Source organism: Syngnathoides biaculeatus, chromosome 2 (genome assembly GCF_019802595.1).
Source record: "Syngnathoides biaculeatus isolate LvHL_M chromosome 2, ASM1980259v1, whole genome shotgun sequence".
Classification (NCBI taxonomy): domain Eukaryota; kingdom Metazoa; phylum Chordata; class Actinopteri; order Syngnathiformes; family Syngnathidae; genus Syngnathoides; species Syngnathoides biaculeatus.
Genome location: NC_084641.1, coordinates 33,220,381 through 33,243,174, shown reverse-complemented (window position 1 = coordinate 33,243,174; position 22,794 = coordinate 33,220,381). Strand labels below are relative to the sequence as shown.

Here is a 22,794-nt window from a genome sequence, read left to right as displayed (position 1 = left end):
GCAAGCAAGCAGAATGTGTTGCTGCGAAGGCCGTGTGCCCTCCCCACCAGAGTCCCAACTGTGGAGCACATCGGATAGCATCCCTCCGTATGCAAAGGTCTGGGCCGCGGACCTGTCAGCGCAGAACTCCAGCATGCAGAGGGCAGTCGGGGGGCACATGTGTGGAGGGGTGGGCTGCATTGTAGCAGGACAAGAGCCGAGTAAGACCCAGCAGGAGAGTTGGGGGTCTTTTCTAAAGAGTGACCGACGAGAGCTCCATTTTCTCACAGCCCGCTCACACCACATATTTATTTCACCTTCTTTCCACCTTCCTTTTCCTCAGCAGATTGATAAGTAGGCCCAAATGTTCATGTGTCTTCCCGATACACACTCATCTATCTCTCCAACATTGTTTTGTGCTGGAATCAAAACTGCTTTGTTTTTCAGTCATCTTGTACACGTCCAAGTCACTCACGGGAGGCGGGCAAAAATGGCCGGACAGTTAAGACAAATGTCTTTCCCTCGCCCCTCACACAATACTTATCATTTGAATACATTGCAGATCACCATTTGCGAATGGCGCCTGTGAAGTGTTGTTTTTTATGGCTCCTCACAGAAATTCTAAAGACCCCCGGGATACATTTTCATCTTTTTGTTTTGGACTTCAAAGTTTGTCATGGGACGTGTCAAAATGAAGAAACAGCAGGGTCACAGGCGCTAGTGTTTAGAAGTTGTTTACCAACCTGCTCACCAAATAACGGACGACTGCGGGGAACCCCCCCCCCCCCCCCACACACACACACACGCACACGCACACGCACACACACACACACACACACACACACACAGACCCCATGACTTGAGCAAAATGTCTTTCACACAAAAAATGAAATTGATGTTTTTGTAAATTAATGACACATACCTGACTGGTCACCTAAATCCTTTTCCCTTGTTTTTTTTTTTTGTTTACAGACATATCATGGGTGCCATAAATTCGTGGAAAAAATTGAGAAAAATATTGGATTTGGATATATTGTATATATATATATATATATATATATATATATATATATATATATATATATATATATATATATATATATATATACATATTCACAGAGAGAGATTTCCTGTAAAACAAAAATACATCATATTTCTGCAGATTTTTAGATCTGAAAGTCAAATGACTCGGACAAGCCTGATCACTGTCAGTCTGCTGCCATCTGCTGGTTGATAACAAATAATCAGAAAACTGAAAACCTGTGTGTTCAAGGCTTATTATGGTAACATTGTTTTCCAAAGTATGCCATTCGTGGTCATCTCAGTTGCCCTGGAAAACTATCCATTTGGACGTATTTATTAAAATTATTAATTACGTAGCAACAGCAACATATATTGACAGGTATAAGAAATACGGTGCGACTCAGTGGAGATGGGCTGTCTATTTTAATGTTGCGAAGTGAATCTGTTGTTGTCAATCAAGCATACAAAAAAACATTGTCTTTGTCATTGTTAGATATTTTGGACAATTCTGAATTTGCAGCTTTGAGGTTACAGTTTTGGAAGGACCCTTTTCTGTTCCAGCAAGGTCCATAAAGACATGCTCGGATAAGTTTCTGTAATGTCAAAATTGGCCCATCAATTTTTCATGTCTTTGATTGGTTCTGTGAATTAAGACCTTTTTGATGACACAATCTCGTTTACTCTGAGGACATTGTGTGCCACCATCTTATATTTTTTAATCCGAAAGCTTTACTTTTTAGAAATGTGTGTTTTGTGACTGTCGCTTGGGGCCTCGGCCGATCCCACCACTGTGGCTCGCTCACTACGTTGGCTCAAAAAGGGTTTGAGCGCTATATCTACAAATGCAACTAAAACTAACATACAAAGCAAAAGCCATTTATCAACAGCACCCAAAAAATGTCAGCAACTTGAGCTCATCTGAGATAGAGTGATTGAAAGTGTAAAAGTGTGTTGTAGTCTGAAAAGTCCACATCTCAAATTGTTTTTGCAAATCATAGACGTCGTTTCCTCTGGGCAAAGGAGGGAAAAGACCATCCAGATTGTTATTATCAAGAATTCCAAAAGCTGGCATCTATGATGGTATGAGAGTGTGTTAGTGCCTGTTGCATGGGTAACTTGCACATCTGTGAAGACACCATTAATGCTGAATGGTACAAACAAGCTTGATAGCAACATATGCTGCCATCCAAGCAACGTCTTTTTCAGGGACATCCCTGATTATTTCAGCAAGACAAAACCAGGCCACATTCTGCACTTGTTATAATCATTTGTAAAAAAAAAAAAAAAAAGTGAGAGTAAGAGACTAGCCTGCCAGCAGTTGAGATGTGGCTCCAGTTGATTATTATTATTATGAAATGGAAGATACGACAACAAAGTGTTTAAAGGAAATGTGAGACAATACAGTGGTGAACGTGCCTCCGCTCAATTTTCTTTGGAACATGTTGCAAAAAATACAATAAGGTTGATCAGTTTGCACATGAAATAGAGTATCTTGTTACTGTCACTTTTCAGACAGATTTCAACAATAGAGTAAAAGGACCACTTCCTTTGTAAAATACTATGTTTGTCAACGTATTTGTCACCTATATTTAAAGGCCCACAGACAGCCCATTATACATTTTAAAATAGATGTTATGAAAAAAAAAAATTAAAAAAGAGAGGAGAGCGTGTCATTGATGCGCAAAGTTGTGGAAGTCTCACTCGACATCCCAGTGGCGGCCATACTACCTCCAACATCATTTGCAGATGTCACACTGGGACAGTCGCCATAGAAAACACATAGTGGCACCTGCAATGGGAGACGAACAACAGAGATTTTCGAAGAAGAGAACATCTCACAATCGAGTGAAGTGACCGGGGCAATATTACCCTATTGTTTTGAGCCATGATATGCGGATCACTTCTAACTAACAACAGACTCCCCGACAGTATGTATGACAGTATGTAGCGTACTCAGGAGGACCCATGCCGGGCGAAGGAACTACTTCAAGGGTGCCCAGACACTGGTGGCCGGTGGGGCCGGGGGAGCATCTTTCTTCTCCTGTATGCGGCCAAACCACCTCCCCATCCAATCCACCTCTGCGTTGGGTCTAACGCCGGCCCCGGCAGCGGTGGCGACCAACTTTGGGCCTGGCAGCGGCGGCCAACCCCGCCCCCAGCGGCCATGGTGGTTTGTCTGTCCCCCACCCTTTACAGTTCACAGATCCGCATTGCCTACCGCTACCTCCCTACCTACCTTGTGTATCGCTTGTGCCTACTCAGATTTCCCTCGGTCTGAGGCCGGTAACACTAACACACAGAAAAAATAGCTAATCTCTCGCAAATACAATAGGTGTAAATATGTGACCCCACCACTGGAAAATGTCACTTCCTGCTTCTTCTTAACACAACCCCGAGAGACTTTCCATGGCTGGAGATGAAAAAAAGGATAAACGCCAACATTCAGACTTGCCGTGAAAAAACAGATGGGACAATTCTGGATGATTATTTTCAAACATACTAAATTTTATGTTTTAGGTGTCAGAGGCCCTTTAAGGTACGGACTTTGTATTTATTTATTTTTTAGAAAAATAAAGTGCAAAAGAAGTGAGGTGGGCTCAATTTGATTTCACATTGTAATCAATTGCTGCAATGTTTTCATTGCAAAAAAAAAAAAAAAGTTTTTGTCAGCAAAATATTGAATTGATTGTATTTTATTTCTCACCTGTAAAAATGGTGAAGATGAAAATGCTCAATAAAAAGCTATTTATTGGCATATTAAATTAGCAATTGAACCTAATTTTGCAGCACTGTTGTGTTGATGCAAGTTTGCAACTGTGTATAATAGAAATATAAGGTATACAGTGAAGAAAGTATGTATTTGAACACCCTGCTATAATGCCTGTTCTCCCACTTAGAAATCATGGAGGGATCTGAAATATTCATCGTGGGTGCATGTCCATTGTGAAAGAGATAATCTAAAAAGGAAAATCCAGAAATCACAATATATGATTTGTTTTTAATGATTTATTTGTGTGATACAGCTGCAAATAAGTATTTGAACACCTGAGAAAACCAATGTTAATATTTGGTACAGTAGCCTTTGTTTGCAATTACAGACGTCAAACGTTTCCTGTAGTTGTTCACCAGGTTTGCACACACTGCAGGAGGGATGTTGGCCCACTCCTCCACACAGATCTTCTCTAGATCACAGGTTTCTGGGCTGTTACTGAGAAACATTGGGTTTCAGCTTCCTCCAAAGACTTTCTTTTGGGTTTAGGTCTGGAGACTGGCTAGGCCACGGCTGAACCTTGATATGCTTCTTACCGAGCCACCCCTTGGCTTCTTTCTTTATTCCTCACTCCAGCACTAACCATGATATGTAGACATGATCTTGTCATCCAAAATGGCGTTGTAAACAATAAATAGTCGGTGTGACCTCAATGTAAAGTCTCTATTAAAGGACTCGAAAAGGAAAAATTCATATTCCAACACTTTGAAGATATCCCCTTCATGTAAAGTGATCGTACTGTAATTAACATCCAAAAGTTAATTAGCAATTATAATACAACATTGATTTTAAAAGAATATACTAAAGTGTAAATATTTGAACAAAGTTGTGTAAGTTATTTATCATAATTATATAGAGACTAGTAAGTAAAAAAAAAATCATATTGGAACGTATCCGACTGGCTACGTAGTTTCCGTTTCCGGCACATGGGCGTAGCCAAAAGGAGGCTTCTTTGCCGCGTTGTTGTTCTTCTTGTTATATGGCCGCCTAAAAGCTTTTTAAATAGGCCAATTTCGCATCTCTTTTCCTACGCAGTTTGGTTTCCCCTTCTTGCAATGGAAACCTTCAAGGACCTCCTGCAAATCAACCATCACGTTTTATACAGCGCGACTGCGTTTGTGGCCGGTGGCGCGCTCATCTACAAGCTTGCTAATAGGTAACAAACAGCACGGCATGGCTGCACCTCGATTTACATGCATCTAACAGTAAAATTGTTATCTAACAGTAAAATTGTTTGAACAGTCAATGGGTCATGTTGTTATACGCATTTGATACGGCTTCCACAGCTTTCCATCTTAATGTGTAGTTAGCTAATTAGGTCATATAATCATTTTATTCTCGCTTGATGTTAAAAACTTTTTTGACAGGAAAAAGCCATTGAATGTTACAGTAAACTGCTGGTTCTGCAACCAGGACACTGTAGTTCCATACGGTAATAGGAATTGTTGGGACTGTCCCAGCTGTGACCAGTACAATGGTTTTCAGGACGTAAGTAGCCTTCACTCATTCATTACACTCAGTGACACAAATAGTAGTAGTAGTGGCTTTAATTAAGCATTTTCCTGCTGATCTCAGAATGGGGACTACAACAAACCCATCCCAGCGCAGTACACGGAGGATCTCAACCACGGGGTGTTTGGAAGCATTCCTACCCAGGTGACTCTTGGTACCATGCAGTGGGTCAACTCTAAGATGCTCATTTGCAGGAAGTGCAATCACAACCAATCAACTCAGATCAAACTGTTGGCCTCTTTCATCCCAAAGGATGACGTATGTATTAAAATACTCGATTTGCTGTGTCAATCTTGAAGTGAGTAATCCTTTCTTTTATTTGTGAAGGCGAACTATGATGAGGAGATTGATGCTTATAAGTGTCACTTGGAGGAGCAGTACAAGCTTTGCAGGCCCTGTCAGGCAGCAGTGGACTACTACATTAAATATCAGAACCGCCAGCTTCGAACTGTACTGCTCAGCAATCATCTTAGATGCACACAAGAGTCGCTGAAGGGCATCATAAAGGTATGTGGATATCTGCTGAAACCGGATGTCACCTGTGTTTTACCAAAAAACAAAAACATATACAATTAACATGTTTTTAAATTAATATAATTGGACTCTAAATTGCCCCTAAGTGTGATTGTGTGACTCTTGTCTGTCTATATGTGCCCTGCGATTGGCTGGCAACCAGTTCAGGGTGTATCCCGACTCTTGCCCGATGCAGCTGGGATAGGCTCCAGCATTCCCGTGACCCTTGTGAGGAAAAGCAGCTCAGATAATGGATGGGTGGATGACTTCGTGGAACACTTCAAATGACCTGCATCTGCAAATGTCCAATAGAAACGTCGTTAGCTTCAATGTAACAGTAAACAATAATACTCACATTAAGAATCAAATATGGTTTATTTGGCCTTGGCTAACCTGTCTCCCCCCTTTCCCCCTCGTCATTTTAAATGGGAGTCAGAAATTTAGTTTAAGGAGCAGAAAGCCATGCAGTATTTGACGAGTGTACCTCACAATACATTTTTTTTTTAATGGAGTACTAAAACGTAACATCCACATTAGTCTGCGATTCTTATTCAATGATCAGCACATCTGTAATGTACTATATTTATTAATGCTTTAGCTTTACAGCTGCTGTTATTCTTTAATGCGTTTGTGTTTGGTAGTGGGTATAAGTTACTGAGCGATGTATTCCTTCGAGTCCCTCTGCCAGAATTGATAGGGCATTTTATATTTGTTTAATAGGAACATTATTCTACAATGCAGACCAACCTTAAAGGGTGTCTAGAAATTTATATAAAAACATTTCAATTGTAGTCACATTTAGAAGTATGCATATTTAATTACTTTTACTCTTTTACATATGAGTTCTGTCTCCTCCTCCAGGGCTCCCTCTCTGCATCCTGTCCTCTGGCGGTTGTGCTGCTCCGATGCCTCTCCTTCCTCATTTGTGCTTTCCTGCTTGGCATGTCTTACACAGCCGACCGGCAGCTGTCAAGCACCGGGCAGAGTCCTCTCCAACCTGGCGTCCGCAATGTTTCCGCTGCCAACGATGACAGTGAAGAAGATGGACATGTGTGGCAGAGCCTGCTGGAGCTCCTCCCAGATACACTTGTAGAGTACGCCAAACTCTCATGGCTCTTGGGACGAGCTAATCAGATGGCAGTTGTTTGTGTCGGCCTGTCATCGTGTCTCCTTGGTCTTTTATTAGCAGGAGCCGGCAGGTAAGTTGCTTCTCTCCACAGAAGCCTGATTTGAAGATGATAAGTCAGTAATCACTTTGGTCTGATTATTAGGCTGAGGAGAATCGACATAGTGTCCTTGGTGCTGTGGTTCCTGGTTTTGTGTTGGCACCTGCTGGCAGTGTACATCCAGGGTGACGCATCCAGCTGTACCGGCACACACGTTACCACAGTACTCTGTTGCCTCATCAGCTTTGCCGCCGCTGTAGCGACGCGTAACCCTCTGAGTCACCGAAGAGGCAGATATCGAAGGTCAGAATCTCAGCGCTGATATACTCAGGCTTCAGTTGTTGTTGTTGCTTCACATTCATTCTTCATCTCTTAACAAAACCAGATGCATGCAAAAATATTTGTCAGGAAATGTTTGAGACTCAAGTCAGTGAGAGAAAAAAAATCTCAGTCATTCTTAAATACTCCTTATGGAGAGTGCAAAATACATTAAAAAAAAACAACCACTGGTAGCTCTTTAGAGTGGTCAAGCACAATCAAGCCAGTGTGTTGCATGATGAGTAAAATCAGAGCAGCATCCTGTGTGATCAACCCAGACAGACTGAATTGAATATCTGAAGTAGTACATATGTAAAGATGGTCCTCGGTTTACACCAGCTTTGCATTCTGCCGTGCAAATGTAACCCAAATTTAGAGTCATAGAGTAGTAAAGGTATTATTATTATGGAAATAGTTATAAGATAAAACATATAGTCCATCAATAAAATGATCCAGTAGGCGTTGGAAATTATGGCGGTGAATCAGCGAGGCTTCTTATACCACATGATGATTTACTTGTAATGCCACTGCGCAAAATAGTTAATTGAATGCTATTGATAACCTCATGTCCTATCGGCTACCATTTGTAAATGGATGACCCCCTGTTTTTTGTAATATACTTATTATACTTGCTTACTTCTGTGATAGTCCTCCTGGTTTAATTTTATGCATTTGGCACCTGCTAATTTAATTTCTTTGAATTGTGCACTCACATTTCTTGTACGGTGTTGCATTTTTATGCTCACTTTTTATAACACTTTGCTTTTGTGATGATAGCGTTACTTTGCTGCTGCTGCCAATTATGCAGCATTTATTGTCATCGAAGCTGCCTGAAACTACATTTCCAACTTTACACGTGTGACATTAACCTCAGTATTTCCGAAATGAAGAAAATTATGATTTTAGTACAAATGGCTGCTTGTATTTTAGTGTTTGAAACTTATACATGAAGGCTTGGTGGCCTCAATGGTTGACTCGTTCTTATTGAAGCACTACATCTCTGAGTGAAGTTATCTTTGCTGAGGATTGGCTCTTGATGTTATGGAGCATTATAGTTTGTTAAAATGGTGTTGATACAACATCAGTGTCTGAAAACCTTTCGTAAAAAGGATATTCATTTGTAACTTTCTAGGCACTTGGCAATTCCAGTCCCCCAACCCCTCCTCTTCTCTGTAGTGTTGAATGTCTGAATGTCGCCATTATCGCCTTTTCATTTTTGTCCTCGACGTACAAGCCAATGTGTTTTAACCACACAGACCTTTCTTTCGACAACTGTTTATAGATGTAGAAAAGAATACCCTTACTGGACACTTCTTTGGGTACAACTGCTCATAAATGCACAAAGATATAATCAGTCAATCACATGGCCTTAACTCTCCGCATTCCGGATTGCCACCGTGGTCATGGCCAATACACACATCATTGGTTGCCTCCTTAATTGAGCTTGAGTAATTGGAAATGGGACCTCGACTGGAATGGACTGTGTTGTCCTCTAGCGCCACAGTAGGATGTGTTGAATCAACATAATTACATCATGGATGAACAAAGCAGCTTCTCTTTGGCTGTTTCCTGTGTCGTTGATTCTTTCCATTATATATATATTACAAGCAGTACCTAATAAAGTGTCCAGTAGATGTACAGCATACCATTTTCAACTAACATAATATCAAAAAGCTGTGCAAGTGAGGTTTCAACGATTGTATACATTTTATTTGACTGCAAAGACCCATTTGGCTGGTATGTGCATTTACTTCTGCCCTTTGTCACTGTCTCCTTGGTCGATTTTTGTCAACTGTCCCTTTTTCCTACAAGCTGAGGTGCAGTATACCGTCAGCTTTAGTTGTGATGCTGTATGTGATAAGCATGCGTCTTTAACAGCACTACTTTTTTTCAACTGTCATTCGAAATGTAGCCACAGATCCATTTGTGCTGTGATAAGATCATACGACTGACTATCTTCTTTTATCTTGTGGTGAATGTTTTCTTTTTTAGCACTGTGATAATATTCCTGAACATTATGTGAAGTCTGAGGAGGACACTGAAAATAATCTCTGAAAAGATGCGTACAAGTATAAGTACAATGGTCTGAGACCTGCACTTGCTGTCTCTTGTGGCCTCCTATATATTGATTTTTAATTATTTTCTAAAAGTACTGATTTATTCTTGTCATAAACGACTCTGTTCTTGATTTGTTCATTATATTTCAACGTAACATAGTAACTATATTATTGTAAACTTATTTATATCATGTATTGGCCTGAGTAGTGGGGTATTTATCAGCAATCTAGTATTGTGCTTGATAATTCATAACTCAAATGGGAGTCAACAGACAAATACTCTAAACCAGGAGTCACCAACATGGTCCCAGCAGGTTCCCCCCCCCCCCCGCCCGGCATTGTGATGTCCTTGTCATTTTTATAAGTGATCTTTTCAAAATACAAACATATGTTAAGATTGAAATGAATTATTGCCTATTGAGACATTTCCTATCTTGTTAAAAATAATTGCTCATCATCGGTCTTCGCACATATTATGACAACAAAGGTAATTTGAGCAAATTAGTTATTTCAGAACTCTGTATTTGACTGGAAGCCCTTGGCAGGAATGGGTTCCCAAGAAGTTTCAGAGGTTGGTGACCCCTGGTCTAAATATTTTGCTTTATTGCGGTGTCACCTCATCTTATGACGTGTATGTTTCACACATTTGTAAGTTGTCTAAATGCTGCAATCTGATTTCTTTATTTATTTTTTTCCCCAGTCCACTATTATTTAAGACTTGTGGGAATTCTTGCTGAGTATAATAAACAGCTGATGATAAAAATGTGTCTTTTTTTTTTTTTAAAACACAAATACAAAGCTGTTCTGTTCAAATGATTTGAAAACAGCGATTGGAAGCCTTCACGTGCACTCAAACTTAGCTAGCCGCTGTAAAACTGCCAAATGGGCTCTTTATATGAAGCAGCTTTATGGGCATGCACGTGTTGCAGCGGCTTGCTGGTTGATAACTGTTGTGTCATCTCTGGCAACATGAACAAAGTTCCAACAAAATGCTTTTGTATCACTGTGGAAAGCATTGCAGCCAATGCATCACTTGGTAATAAATGGTAAAGTTTTTTTTTTTGTTTTTGTTAATTATTTATAATTTTATATTATCAGTATGCTATAGTCGTCCTTCTAGTGTGCTATCCATCGACTATCCAATGCTATCCATGTTACAACAGTGTCCTACTAGTAGTGTTTAGTTGCATACAAATATATTATGGAAAACCTTTTGAATGTTTATTTGATATCCTTGACAGCCATCTAAAGGTCCATGGACTGGTACCGTTGTTTTCCCCACAAGTGTGCCAAAGTTGTTTAAGTAGTATGCAAAAAAAATTGTATACTACTGGGAACGACATGACTAGTAAGACAAAATACCTGTACACCCATTTTCTGAGCTGCTTATCCTCACAAGGATCATGGGATTGCTGGAGCCTTTCACAGTTGTCTTTGGGCAGCAGGTGGTGTATACCATCAACTGGTTGCCAGCTAATTTCAGCCTTTTCCAACTTTTGATTTATTCTTTTGGTGATTTGGTCTGTTCAGTTCATGCAGTTATTTTCCTGTGCAGTTTAAAATCCTTCTTTATCATTCCAGTTGCAGGTTTGCAGACTGTCACTGCTTTTGTTTTGCAGAAGCCTGACTGATTCCTCCATGCGCTCCCTAAGCAATCAGCCCGCTTTGCTCACGCCCCAAATGATCCGCTCCTTCATCCCTTCTCCTCCCCCCAACATCGCCAAGCTCATCAACCACCAAAAGACTCCTGCGAAACTGAAGGGCCCGCTGTCCTCTCTGCCATGCCGTCTCAAGAACGCCCTCTGCCTTGGCACCGTCTCCACTTTCACGAGGACAGGTAGCCCTGCTGTCCCTTTTCCATTTTGAATATCAAGAACACATTTCCTTAAGTTACGACATAGTTCCTTTCCTACGGTGAATTTGTTTCCAAGTCGGAATGTGCTGCAGTCATCACGCAGTATGATGTCTGAAAACAAATGAAATAATGGTTAGTACATTTGTAATTGAATGTTGCTGCTGATTACACTGTACACTTAGAATCCACCGCCATGTGAGAAACCAAGAACCTTCTCAAGATTACTTTGTTCAGAGTACTTTTGGAAGTGGAGGCTGCATTTGTATTGTTTCACCACAGGGAGGTGCAAAAGATCTTAATTTGACTGATATCCTGGGTGAAAAATCTTAACTGTAATTGGGAAAGACAAAAGATCAAGAACTGTTCCTGTTGTTTTTCAGATTCAGGCTACTTGTTCAGTGGAAGCAGACCAGCCTCAGTCTACAAAGATTCCCCTCCCTCAGGTATTTAATGGATATAATCTCAATAGGTCAACCACAATCTGTTCCAGGAAGATGGTGGATTTTCATATGGAATGAGAAATAATGGAAATGCAAGTAACGGCACGGTGGAGCAGCTGGTAACGCGTTGGACAAACAGTTCTGAGGTCCTGGGTTCAATCCCGGACGTGCCTGTGTGGAGTTTGCATGTTCTCTGCGTGGGTTTTCTCCGGGCACTCCGGTTTCCCCCCACATCCCAAAAACATGGAACATTAATTGGACACTCTAAATTGCCCCTACATGTGATTGTGAGTGCGGCTGTTTGTCTCTGTGTGCCCTGCGATTTGCTGGCAACCAGTTCAGGGTGTACTCCGCCTCCTGGCCGTTGACAGCTGGGATAAGCTCCAGCACTCCCCGCAATCCTTGTGAGGATAAGCGGCAAAAGAAAATGGATGGATCGAAATGCAAGTAATCAGTTCCCCAGTTCCTTTATCAGATGTCTATCAAATAAAACAGTCTGTAGTTGTTTTATAAAGCTTTTTCACAGGACTCACTGTTATAAAAAACTAAGAATTACCGATTATAGGTATTAGAGTATAAATTAAATTGAGTTTGACTATAGTTTGGTCCCTATTGGTCAGGAGGTTGGTCACTTGAATGTCGATGACAACTTGTCATGGCTGTTTTGCAGACTACTTTTCAATGAAGTCGTGTAGTCGCCCATCATCGCCCGGGTTCTCGCCGACACCTTCAGTAGATGGCTTTTCGACATCCAGCGCTGGTTCAGACAGACAGAATCGCCCTCTCATCAGCCCAGCTCGTCTCAACCTTGGCAGCCCCAAACGGAATTTACATTCCGCCAAGACTGAGTCGGGTTTCAAGGCCCCGCTGGTGTCCTCATCACATGTTCTCCTTGCGGACCAGACTTCCATTTACAGTGGTCGGATTTCACCAGACATAGCCCTCTTCCCGAGCCAGAGTGGTGAGTTCAGCGGCGGTGTTGGCCAGTCATTAATTAGGACCCCCACAAGGCAGTGCAAAAGCCAACATAATAGATAATTTGAGGGCATTCCAATACACAAAAGCTAGAATTCTGCGTGTGTTACCTGGTGCCATTCTGTTACTTACTGTCCGTATAATAAATAAATAGATAAATAAATAAAGGTGTGGCAGATTTTAGGTTTCTTTTGGATTTCCAGGCTTCCTTCAAAAAAAAAAAAAAACATCCTGGATATTTTATAATTGTTAAGCAAAGTTTGTAGCTTTGCCTCTGGATGGATCACCTTAAAACTGTAAGCTCCACAGATGTCACGCAACCGTCTTGCAGGTTGTAAAGATGCTGTCATTGAAATTCATGGGCATGTCCTTAGCGTCACAAATGGCCGTGAGCGTTTTGAAGGCCCATTAATCACAGCTTCAAATAGGTTTTATTTCCCTTTTGACCATGACTTTGTCGGTTCACAAATATACTTTTGAAATATTTTATTAGTTCTATACTTTGTGTCACTCTCACAGATTTGACTTCACTGCATGAAGATGACAGCGGTGTGAAGGAAAAAGCGAGCAGCACGTCTGGGTCTTTAACTTCTCTGGTTGACACAACAGCGATGGCACAGAACAGCCTCTTATCCCAAAGTAAGCTTTCACACATCCAGAGAAAGGACAAGATGTTTATGATTGCTTTGTTCCTTTATAAAAGTTAGGAAGTAAATTTGTTGGGTTGCCTGTTTACTTTTTAGTCTGAATTTTCCATCCATGCTTTTGTATTGTGTCCTCCATCCACATTTAGTTGTAATAGTGAAACAGGATCCCTTCGGAGACACTGGTCAACTTCTAGGATTGTAAATAATGACATTATAGGTTGAAACAAAAAGGAAGTGGGTGAAGTACACCTGATTTTTTTAAAGTCTCAAACCAGGCAAACAGTTGGTTTTAGCTGTAATGAGAAAGCTGTCGTATAAAAGTTGATTGACGTTATGGGCCCTATTTTGGTAGACAGAATAAATCTGTTGCAGTGGGGGGCCTTAAAGGTCAAGTGTCATCCCTATAAACCTTTTAAAATAGATATTGTCATGAAAAATTCATAAAACATTATTCACTTCAATGTCTATATGAAAAAATAGATGTGAGCGGAAAGACCGTAATGCGTGAGCGGAGAGCGCGTAATCCATGCGCAAAGTTGCAGAAGTGTCATTCTACAACATCAGAGTGGTCGCCATATTGGCTGCATCCTCTGTCCGTGAAATCACCCGGACATTCGCCAATGAAAACACGCTGTGCACCCTACTATGGAAGACGAACACGCTCCTTCTGACACAAAAGCGCTTTTCGAAAAGGAGAACACCACACAACTGAGTTAAGTTACTGGGGCAATATTACACTATTGTTCCGAGCCATATTCAGATCCTATGCGATCATGGCCAAACCGCCTCCCCTTTCGATCCACTTCCGCGGCTGCGATGAGCCATCGCACCCGGCCGGTGTGGCTCATTTTCGGCGCCGAGGTGCCTTACCACGGAGCCGAGCCGTGCTGCTTTAGGGGGTTGTTCATAGCCGCCACAGTACGAGATGAACAATACTGTCGAGCCGGGGCGCTTTACTGCGCACATACTGCTGAGTGAGGCATTCTCGCCTGTGTTCTTCAGAGCCGCCGCCGTCCGCAAGCCTGATCCGCCGCGTTCGCCGAAGCCGCGGCTCCTCAGCCAGTATGGCTCATTTTTGGCGCCGTGGTGGCTTATAATGGAGCTGGGCCGTGCTGCTTTAGGCATTTCTTCATAGACGCCGTAGTACTCGATGAACAACACTGTCGAGCCAGGGCGCTTCACTGCGCGCACGCAACTGAGTGAGGCATTCTCAGCTGGGTTCTTCAGAGCCGCTGCCGTCCACGAGCCGGAAGCGCAGCCTTCGCTGGTGAAGCAACGCAGCAGCCCGACACCGTCCAACGCACACATCAACATGTTTTGTACGTGGATATTTTGTTACGTTATGAGAGACCGATTACGTGGTCCGCCCCAGACAATTCTCTTTTTTTTTTTTTTTTCTTTTTTTAGTAGCTGTATACACACCTACCTGTCATTTGGAACCCATGAAGCTCTCGTCCTCTGCACCAGTGCAATCCATTTTTTACAACGAATTGGGTCTCTTGCAAACTTATGAAGGCTAAATCCATTCTCCCAAGTGTTCAAGCAATGTCCAGCAATGCAACGAGCTGGCATTTTGGCTAACACGAATGAACAACGAGCTACCTTCCCGGAGGTAAAACTAATGGAAAACAGAGTCCACTTGGGGGCGCCTCTGTCCTTTACATTACTTCCTGCTTCTTCTCGAAAACAAATCCCTCGAGAGGATTTTCGTGGTGGGAGTTATAAAAAGCTGTATACGTCAAAATCATGTTTTGTGGTGAAAAAACACATGGGCCCCATATTGGCTGCCATTTTTTCATTAATAACATACTAAAAATAAGCCATTTCATGACAGTGGCCCTTTAATTTGTGCAGACTGGTTAGATTGGTGTTGGTAATTTCTCGTACAAGTGCAAACCGACATATTCAATATAGGGAGGTTTCCGTAATTATTGGAGTGAATACTGGCGATTTCAATCAAGTCCAATCAAAGCGGCTCCTCTCGTTCCCTTTTAAAAGTGGTGCACTCATGATCTCACATTTCTGTGTAGAAGAGAACAATGCTTAATCACAGTGATCCATCCATGGTCCGATCATTAACATTTAATGATGATCGGCTTTGTCATAATTCACTGATCCTGTCAATGATGCCATTTATTGGCTCCACGTCACCATCCTGCACAGTATAGTTGAATACAAAACCCAACTTATTTTGAGCCATGTTACCTTGTTTTGAAACAATAGTCTAAATATCTTAGCGCCAAGAAAATTTAAAATTAAAACATTCTGTAACCTAGCAAACTAGTGCTAGCATTAACTGTTTTATGTAAACATGCCAAAGTTCTGTTGAATCATGCTCTAAAGTTTCGGTGTGTGCAAAGTAATTTATTTCTAATCAAGTAATCTAATTACAGTAACAATTAATTATAAAATTGATTAAAAAAAAAAATATATATATATATATATATACACACACACACACACACACACACACAGGGTTCGCACGCGGCCCTAAAAACCTAAATTTTCGAAGGTGCATTTAGGGGCTCCTGAAATTCCTTTTAAAAATCCACGAAAACCGGTCAAGCCCCCAAAAAGGCCTTAAATAAAAAAAAAATCAAAGGGAGGACCTCTACCGGCAAAATTCTCCCTAAAAAATTATCTTTTATTTTAACAAAAAATAGCGATCCGTCTGGCGTCCAAAACAGCCGGAAATTGTCAACGGAAGTCACCATGTTGACAACTTGTTGCCATCTTGTCGATATTCCATTGTTTGTTTCCGTGAGTAGGCATTTCACTACGTCTTCGTTGCGACGTAGCGTAGTTCTTTCATCGATCCAACTTGTATCATGGGGAAGTGCATTTTTCAATATGCTTGGGTTGAAAGTAAGGAGTTCGGGAGCTGGGTTTGTCGAGATCCAAAAGATCGGCACATGTTTTACTGCCATCTGTGCAAGCAGAGTTACCAGCTTGAAAAGATGGGCGTCAAAGCGCTGGAGTTGCACCGGAAAAACAGGAGACACGCTGATTTGGGGAAGACTCTCTCATCTTCCGTTGGTATGAATCTGTTTCAAGATAGTGATGAATGAACTTCAGGCAGTGGTACTAGCAGTGCATGCGCACCTACAGTTGTCCAGTCATCGACTTCAACCAGCTGGAAGTCAGGCTTTATGAACGTGGTTCAATACACGAAGGCGGACTCGTTAAAGGCAGAGATCGTGTGGACTTTAAAATTGATCTGCAGCCATTACAGTTACAAATCTTGTGAAAATAATTCGAAAGTTTTTGCAGTCATGTTCCCAGACAGTGACATTCCTAAAAACTACCACTGTGGGGAAAGGAAGACTTCGTACCTGGCTACATTTGGCATGGCTGCCCACTTTTCATCTCGACTGCCTCAAAGCCAAAAAAGCCAGAATAGAGACTGACATATCTACGGTTATTGAGAAGGCTGACAGGCTGTGTGAGGAGGCAGAAGAAAAGAGGAATCTGAGATTTATCACAGAGGCCAATGCACTCAGAGGCAGAGCAAAGGACAAGAGAGCCACTTTGGCACCTCTACAGCAACAAATAGAGGAGGCACTGGGTAGGCTCAAGGGGCTAGAGTAGGGGTGCTGAGACAGACATCAGTAGAAGACATTTGTGTATATAGTTGCAATTGTCGTTAGAATCTGTTTTTCTTTAGACTGTTATGTGAAGACATTGACAATGGTCATATCAATGAGAACTACCACAAGGGGCGACAGGTGATCACTGTCACAAGTACTGAGGTACTGGAACATTTGATGAATCAAGAACGGTTGATGGCACCATTGGGTGAGTCTTTTTTCTTTACTCCTGATTTCCCATGATGGCCCTAAATTTTTCGTGTCAGCCCCTAAGAATGCCCCTTAAAAGCCCTTAAATTTTTTGGGTCAGACTGAGTATGAACCCTGTAATAACTAGATGGCACAGCTGGAAAGCATTGGCCTCACAGTGATGAGGGCCTGGGTTCAATCCCAGCCCTCCGTGTGGCGTTTGCATGTTCTCCTCGCGCCTGCTTGTGTTTTCTCCAGGCACTCCGGTTTCCTCCCACATCCCAAAAACATGCAACATTAATTGGACACTCAAAATTGCCCTGAGGTGTGATTGTGAGTGTGGCTGTTTGTCTCTATGTGCCCTGCGATTGACTGGCAACCAGTTCAGGGTGTACCCCGCCTCCTGCCCATTGACAGCTGGGATAGGCTCCAGCGCTCCCCGCGACCCTTGTGAGGATATGTGGCTAAGAAGATGGATGGATATAATAACTAATTAGCACCAATTATTTGTCATGTTGTTTGACATGTCATGATTGAAAACTTAAAATGTAAGTCAGTGGCCAATCCTTGAATGCACCCAATATTTTTTTTTATCTTGTCTAAAATGCAAGAAAAAACTTTTGAAGATGCTCTGTATACAGTACACAAGCATATACAGTAGATCAAGTCATTTTAATCGATGCATTTCTCCATCTTGGATTGGATCTCATTTTTTTTTTTTTTTTTTATTAACTGTCAAGACTTTCTAAAGACATGATTTGAGTAAAGCCTACTAATTTCTCACGGAATGTGCTGCCTTTTCGGCTGGTTCATCTTTTGGAATAAGTGAAACACACACAAACTGAAGTGAGCTCGTTTTTCCACAAAGTTGGCTCAAATTACTAACCTCGTGTGGTATTTAGTAATTGAGTGTTTTCATGGTCAAATGTTGTGGAGAGTATTTGTATTAAAAAAAACTCCACTGGATATTTATGCTTCTTTTGGAAAGAGTACCGCTGAGGGTTCCATCAAACGTGACCACAGTGGCGATGAATCTACCGTTCTCTTTTACAGTGGACCCTTAAACACAGTCTATTCCAGGAGGCTGTTCAGTGTTTGACTTGGTCAGATTCCCAACAATTTGTTGCATGTTTATATGGTTCTAGTCTTGTTAAATTACTTATGTCTTGAGCCCTGAAGGGGAATCTTCATGCCGCGTAATGGCAAATGATTAATTTTCTTTGTCTTCCACAGATAGGACGTGGTGGGTTTGGATGGTGCTTTTGTTTATCAGCTTGAGCACTAACTTCCTGTTTGCCGCACTGTGGATGTCCTACAACTGGAAATGAACAAGGGGGCGGCTGCTCCTGGTGCATGAGGTTGTCTTTATTAGCTGAGAAAGACAAACGTTGGCAACTGACTTGCAGAATAACCAACACCGTGACTCTTGTTTGAAGAGTTGGGTGGCAGATTGCGTGTGGGGGTCTACTTGAAGTACATGGACACCAGTGTCGTGATGTGCAATAATATGCTGTTCACTGGACACTTCTCATATGAACTCTAATGCAAAGATTTTACATATTGCGTATCCCTTTTTCTGGATCACCAAATTTAATGTTCCAGATTACGGTGACCGGGTTAAACGTTATTTATGGTCACTACTTATGCCAAACATCCACTACTGTGGTTTGATTATGAATGCTGAAAAGTTTAAAAAAAAAAAAAAATTTACAGTACATATTTATTTGCAGTAGTAAGTCGCTACATGCGGATTCACCTATTTATTACTCCTTTCTTTTTCTTTCTTTTTTGAGGAATCTAATGTATGTTATTTGCTGAAAAAATTAACTTTGGTGTTTTTCTACTCGGGCCAAAGCCTTATCAAATGTTATAGTTTTTTTTTATTATAACCATCTTGTGACATTTTGAAGCCATGGAACTATTTTTAATTTAGCATTTTTTTTTATGCTGCCCTGGTTTTCACGTGGATAAATGTCTGCCATGCTGAAACATCCATGCTTGAAGTCCTATTTTAAAAAAGTTTACTGTATTTAAAATTTTAGTCATTCTTTTAAAAGGAAATCTTTGTTGACAAAGCAAATATTGATGACTCATTTAAAATATCCCGTTTTATAATGGTAAAGACGAATAGCCTCATGAAAGTCTTTGGAGTTCACAATTTGTGTTACCCTTTAAACAGTGTGGATAAATGATCCCAATTACTCATTAAACTCAATAAATTTGAGACTCTTAACACATTTGTACATATTCACATCTCAGAATAAATTTTTCTGTCTGCTATTGTGTGAATCCAAAATGGCTGCCACATCCTGGCACTTCAACTCACAGATGCCTCTGGTATACTGCAAAAACATAATGAGGCCCTCTCCTGTGTCATCAACCATAAAAGTAGTTTTGTTTGACGAACAAAGACTGTTTTGTAAAGAACTTTCCCAACACCCCCCAAATTTTTTTTTGGTCTTAAATTTTGTGGAAAAAGCGTTACTAAAAATGTGAATCAATGGGAGCAAATTCCTATGTATCCAAACATTGAATTAGCTTGTTCAGAAAACTTGTTACTCAAGTTAAACTCCATTCTGGGGCCCGAGCAGTAAAGACATTTTGATATTATGTAAATCTGGGGGGAAAAAAAATCTTCTTGGAAGCAATTATAACTTCACTGAATTAACAACTGCCAATAATTAAAATACTCATATCAGGTTTATTTTTTTAAGTTTTTATTTTTTGAAATTCAGTGGGTCTTGTCTTTTGGCCCACTATATGGAACTGACCCATATTTGAAACCCCGCTTGAGATGACTAATTTCACAAATTGCTCACGGTAGTCGTCTCTTCTCTCTCTCTCTCTTTTTTTTTTTTTTAAACTTAGCCACAATTGAGACTGCCTCTTCCTCTCCACGGTTGTACGTACGCTTGTAAGTCTGTTGACGCATAATGTGTCGTGACGACGTGCAGTGTTGTTAAGAAGAACCGGTAACATTGGAGGTGTACAATTCTGATACAATCTTAGTTGCAACTAGTTCTTGGTTTTCACTCTTCCAGGAAACTATGTTGAAATTAGAGGTAGCCCTTCATTTCGACGACTCTTAGCAATGTCTAACAGATAAGTAGTGCTTTACCACCACGTTGTGGCATCTATAGGGAATGGACCTTTCCGATGGTGATCTTAAGCCGACTCCTTACCTATGTCCCACAAGCTTTCAAAATGGCAATTGAACAGAACAAGTTTGAAGTCTATTCTCTATTGTGTATTCCAGATAATATTGGGGTATGTTTTTTGCCAAATGTGTCAGACTTGTCCAAGAGAGTTCTACAGAGAGGTCTCAACTATTTCACCCAAGGATATGTCCACGGAATTAAGATTTTGGACAGAGCAGGATGCGATGTCAGAGTTACAGCGAAATGTTGGCGTTCAATGCAAATAAGTTTGACGCCTCACAAATTTCATATTGAAATCCAACGGGATAGTGGAATCGTACTGCGCTTGTAAAGCAGGGTGAGTACTTTTTACTTGGCAAGATCACGAGTAATATCAAAGTACTTTATAAGTGAGTGGGTGTAATCATTTAATTTGGCCCGTAATGGAACACAGGGCTGTCTTAAAAGTCTAATGCGATACAAATAGGCAAATAGACATTTCTCTTGCATGACATAGCACATTTAGTATCACTAACCCGACTCTTCTGCATAAAATGTGACACACTTCATTCAGCAGGTCAGTCATACACTAACAAAGTGAAAGTTGTTCTACTGCAATGTAAAAAGCACCGATAATAATGAAACTAAACTCAGAGAAGATACTTCTCCCTCACTTCCCTTCAAACATTCAGCCTTCTGTTTGTTGATATTGTCCACACTTAGTTGTACGCGCTCTCTTACGCTAGCCTTAATCCATCGAAGATACTTCGTCAACTGTGTTTTAGGCTTTGGAAAATTAATCAACCGGGCCCCTTATAACCTAGCAGGCTATCTTTCATCAGAATTGTACGTTCCCCAAGCGCATCTGAAGATCATTTTCTTCGTAACATTGACTTTTCCAAGCGCACGCTACTGACAACCAGCATTGCTTGTGGGACAATATGGCGAGAGGGCCGTGTCAAGCCAGGGGTTAAGACAATCGGGCTATCTGATTAGCTATTATTGTATGAGTGGTTGACAGGTCGCAAAGGCCCTTTTTTGGGTTATCTATAACTCTTAGTTCCGTGATTCTTTTTGGTGCTTTGTTTGTTACCCCGTGAGTGGAGGGAAATGATGTTTGACTAAACTGGCAAGTGTTGTCATGCACCTGTCAGCTGCAATAAATATTTCATGCAAGGATCTCTGGTTTGTTTATTCGACCCCCGTTTATGCATGGGAATGAGCAAGAGTTGTCGGTCTTCAAAGTGATCTGAACACAAGTTGAAATGACTTAAAACCACTGATGCTGAACTTTCAGTTATGAATGAAGTTGCTCATTATTTCCTTTTCTTGAATAAAAGTAATAACTTGGACTGAAATATCTGCAATGCAATTTATGTTTGTGAATATTGGTGATTCAACACTGCTGTAACCTTTAAATGTCAAAGTATCCTGTGTGCATTTCTTCCCATAAGTTTGCTTTTGTTTCTATAATTTACATAATGAAATGTATTAGTGACCCTTCACTGAAAGGAATTGAATCATGTTACAAGGATTTTTCACAATATTTACAATTTTGTTGAAAGCTAATTTTTGTCTTAGTGTCTAGGATTTTTGTATACTTATGACTTTTTTTTTTTCAAGTCAATAAGTCAAGTCAGTAAATAGTTTGGTATGTTTTTTTTGTTTGTTTTTGCTGTGGCAATAAAACCTATTTTTGCAATTGTTACATTATTAACCCCATATCTGCTTCACACAAAGACTTTAATCTTAAGTTTTCCTTGACTTGCTCCTCTCTGGAGGTAGGACCTGAAAGTGGTCTTGAGAAGGAAGGCGCACAGTCAAGCTTGAGTAGTTTGTTTGCCAAAATACAGAAACAATAAATTAGAATACTGTGTAGTGGAAAATGTTGCTAGTTTTAGTAGTTTCTATTCAAAAAGCAAACTTGATTTTGATTTTTTTTTTTTTTGTCTATATACTATACTGTAAATGCGCGGCATGGTGGATCAGCTGGAAAGCGTTGGCCTCACAGTACTGAGGTCCCGAGTTCGATCCCGGCCCCGCCTGTGTGGAGTTGACATGTTCTCCCCGTACCTGTTGTGGGTGTTCTCTGTGCACTCCGATTTCCTCCCACATTCCAAAAACATGCAACATTAATTGGACACTCTAAATTGCCCGGAGGTGTGATTGTGAGTGTGGCTGTTTGTCTCTATGTGCCCTGCGATTGGCTGGCAACCAGTTCCGGGTGTCCCCCGCCTCCTGCCTGTTGACAGCTGGGATAGGCTCCAGCACTCCCGCAACCCTTGTGAGGATAAAGTGGCTAAGAAAATGGATGGATGGACTGTAATTATGATGATTAAAAGCTCACCAGCTGGGAAATATTTGAAGTTACGCACCCTAGTTTCCAAACATCACCAGAAAATGACATTTTATGGTTCACAGTTCTTGTACGCCTCCTCGTAATTCACATTTCCAATTTTGTTGACCAGCTGTACCAGAGCACAACCACATTTATAAAAACTTGTGAGTACATGCCTATGCAGCGGTGATGTTGCTGGAATCGAGCATTCTGTGTCCCTGGTGGGACTGAACAAGGGAGGCTCTGACCCGAGCTGGGCTTCACTCTAAGTCCGACCGCAGTCAATCT

The 22,794-nt window shown here is 41.0% G+C and overlaps 1 protein-coding gene across 1 annotated transcript; it reads left to right on the top strand.

The window, feature by feature from the left end:
• Positions 1-4,673: 4,673 nt before the first annotated feature.
• Positions 4,674-21,769, top strand: tmem201 (transmembrane protein 201). The gene is made up of 11 exons (XM_061801583.1): positions 4,674-4,928; positions 5,140-5,260; positions 5,348-5,542; positions 5,612-5,791; positions 6,659-6,996; positions 7,069-7,266; positions 10,958-11,175; positions 11,574-11,636; positions 12,304-12,594; positions 13,128-13,247; positions 18,265-21,769. Exons 1-11 carry the CDS (start codon positions 4,699-4,701, stop codon positions 18,357-18,359), a joined length of 2,049 nt encoding a protein of 682 aa, XP_061657567.1. The 5' UTR covers positions 4,674-4,698; the 3' UTR covers positions 18,360-21,769.
• Positions 21,770-22,794: the final 1,025 nt, after the last annotated feature.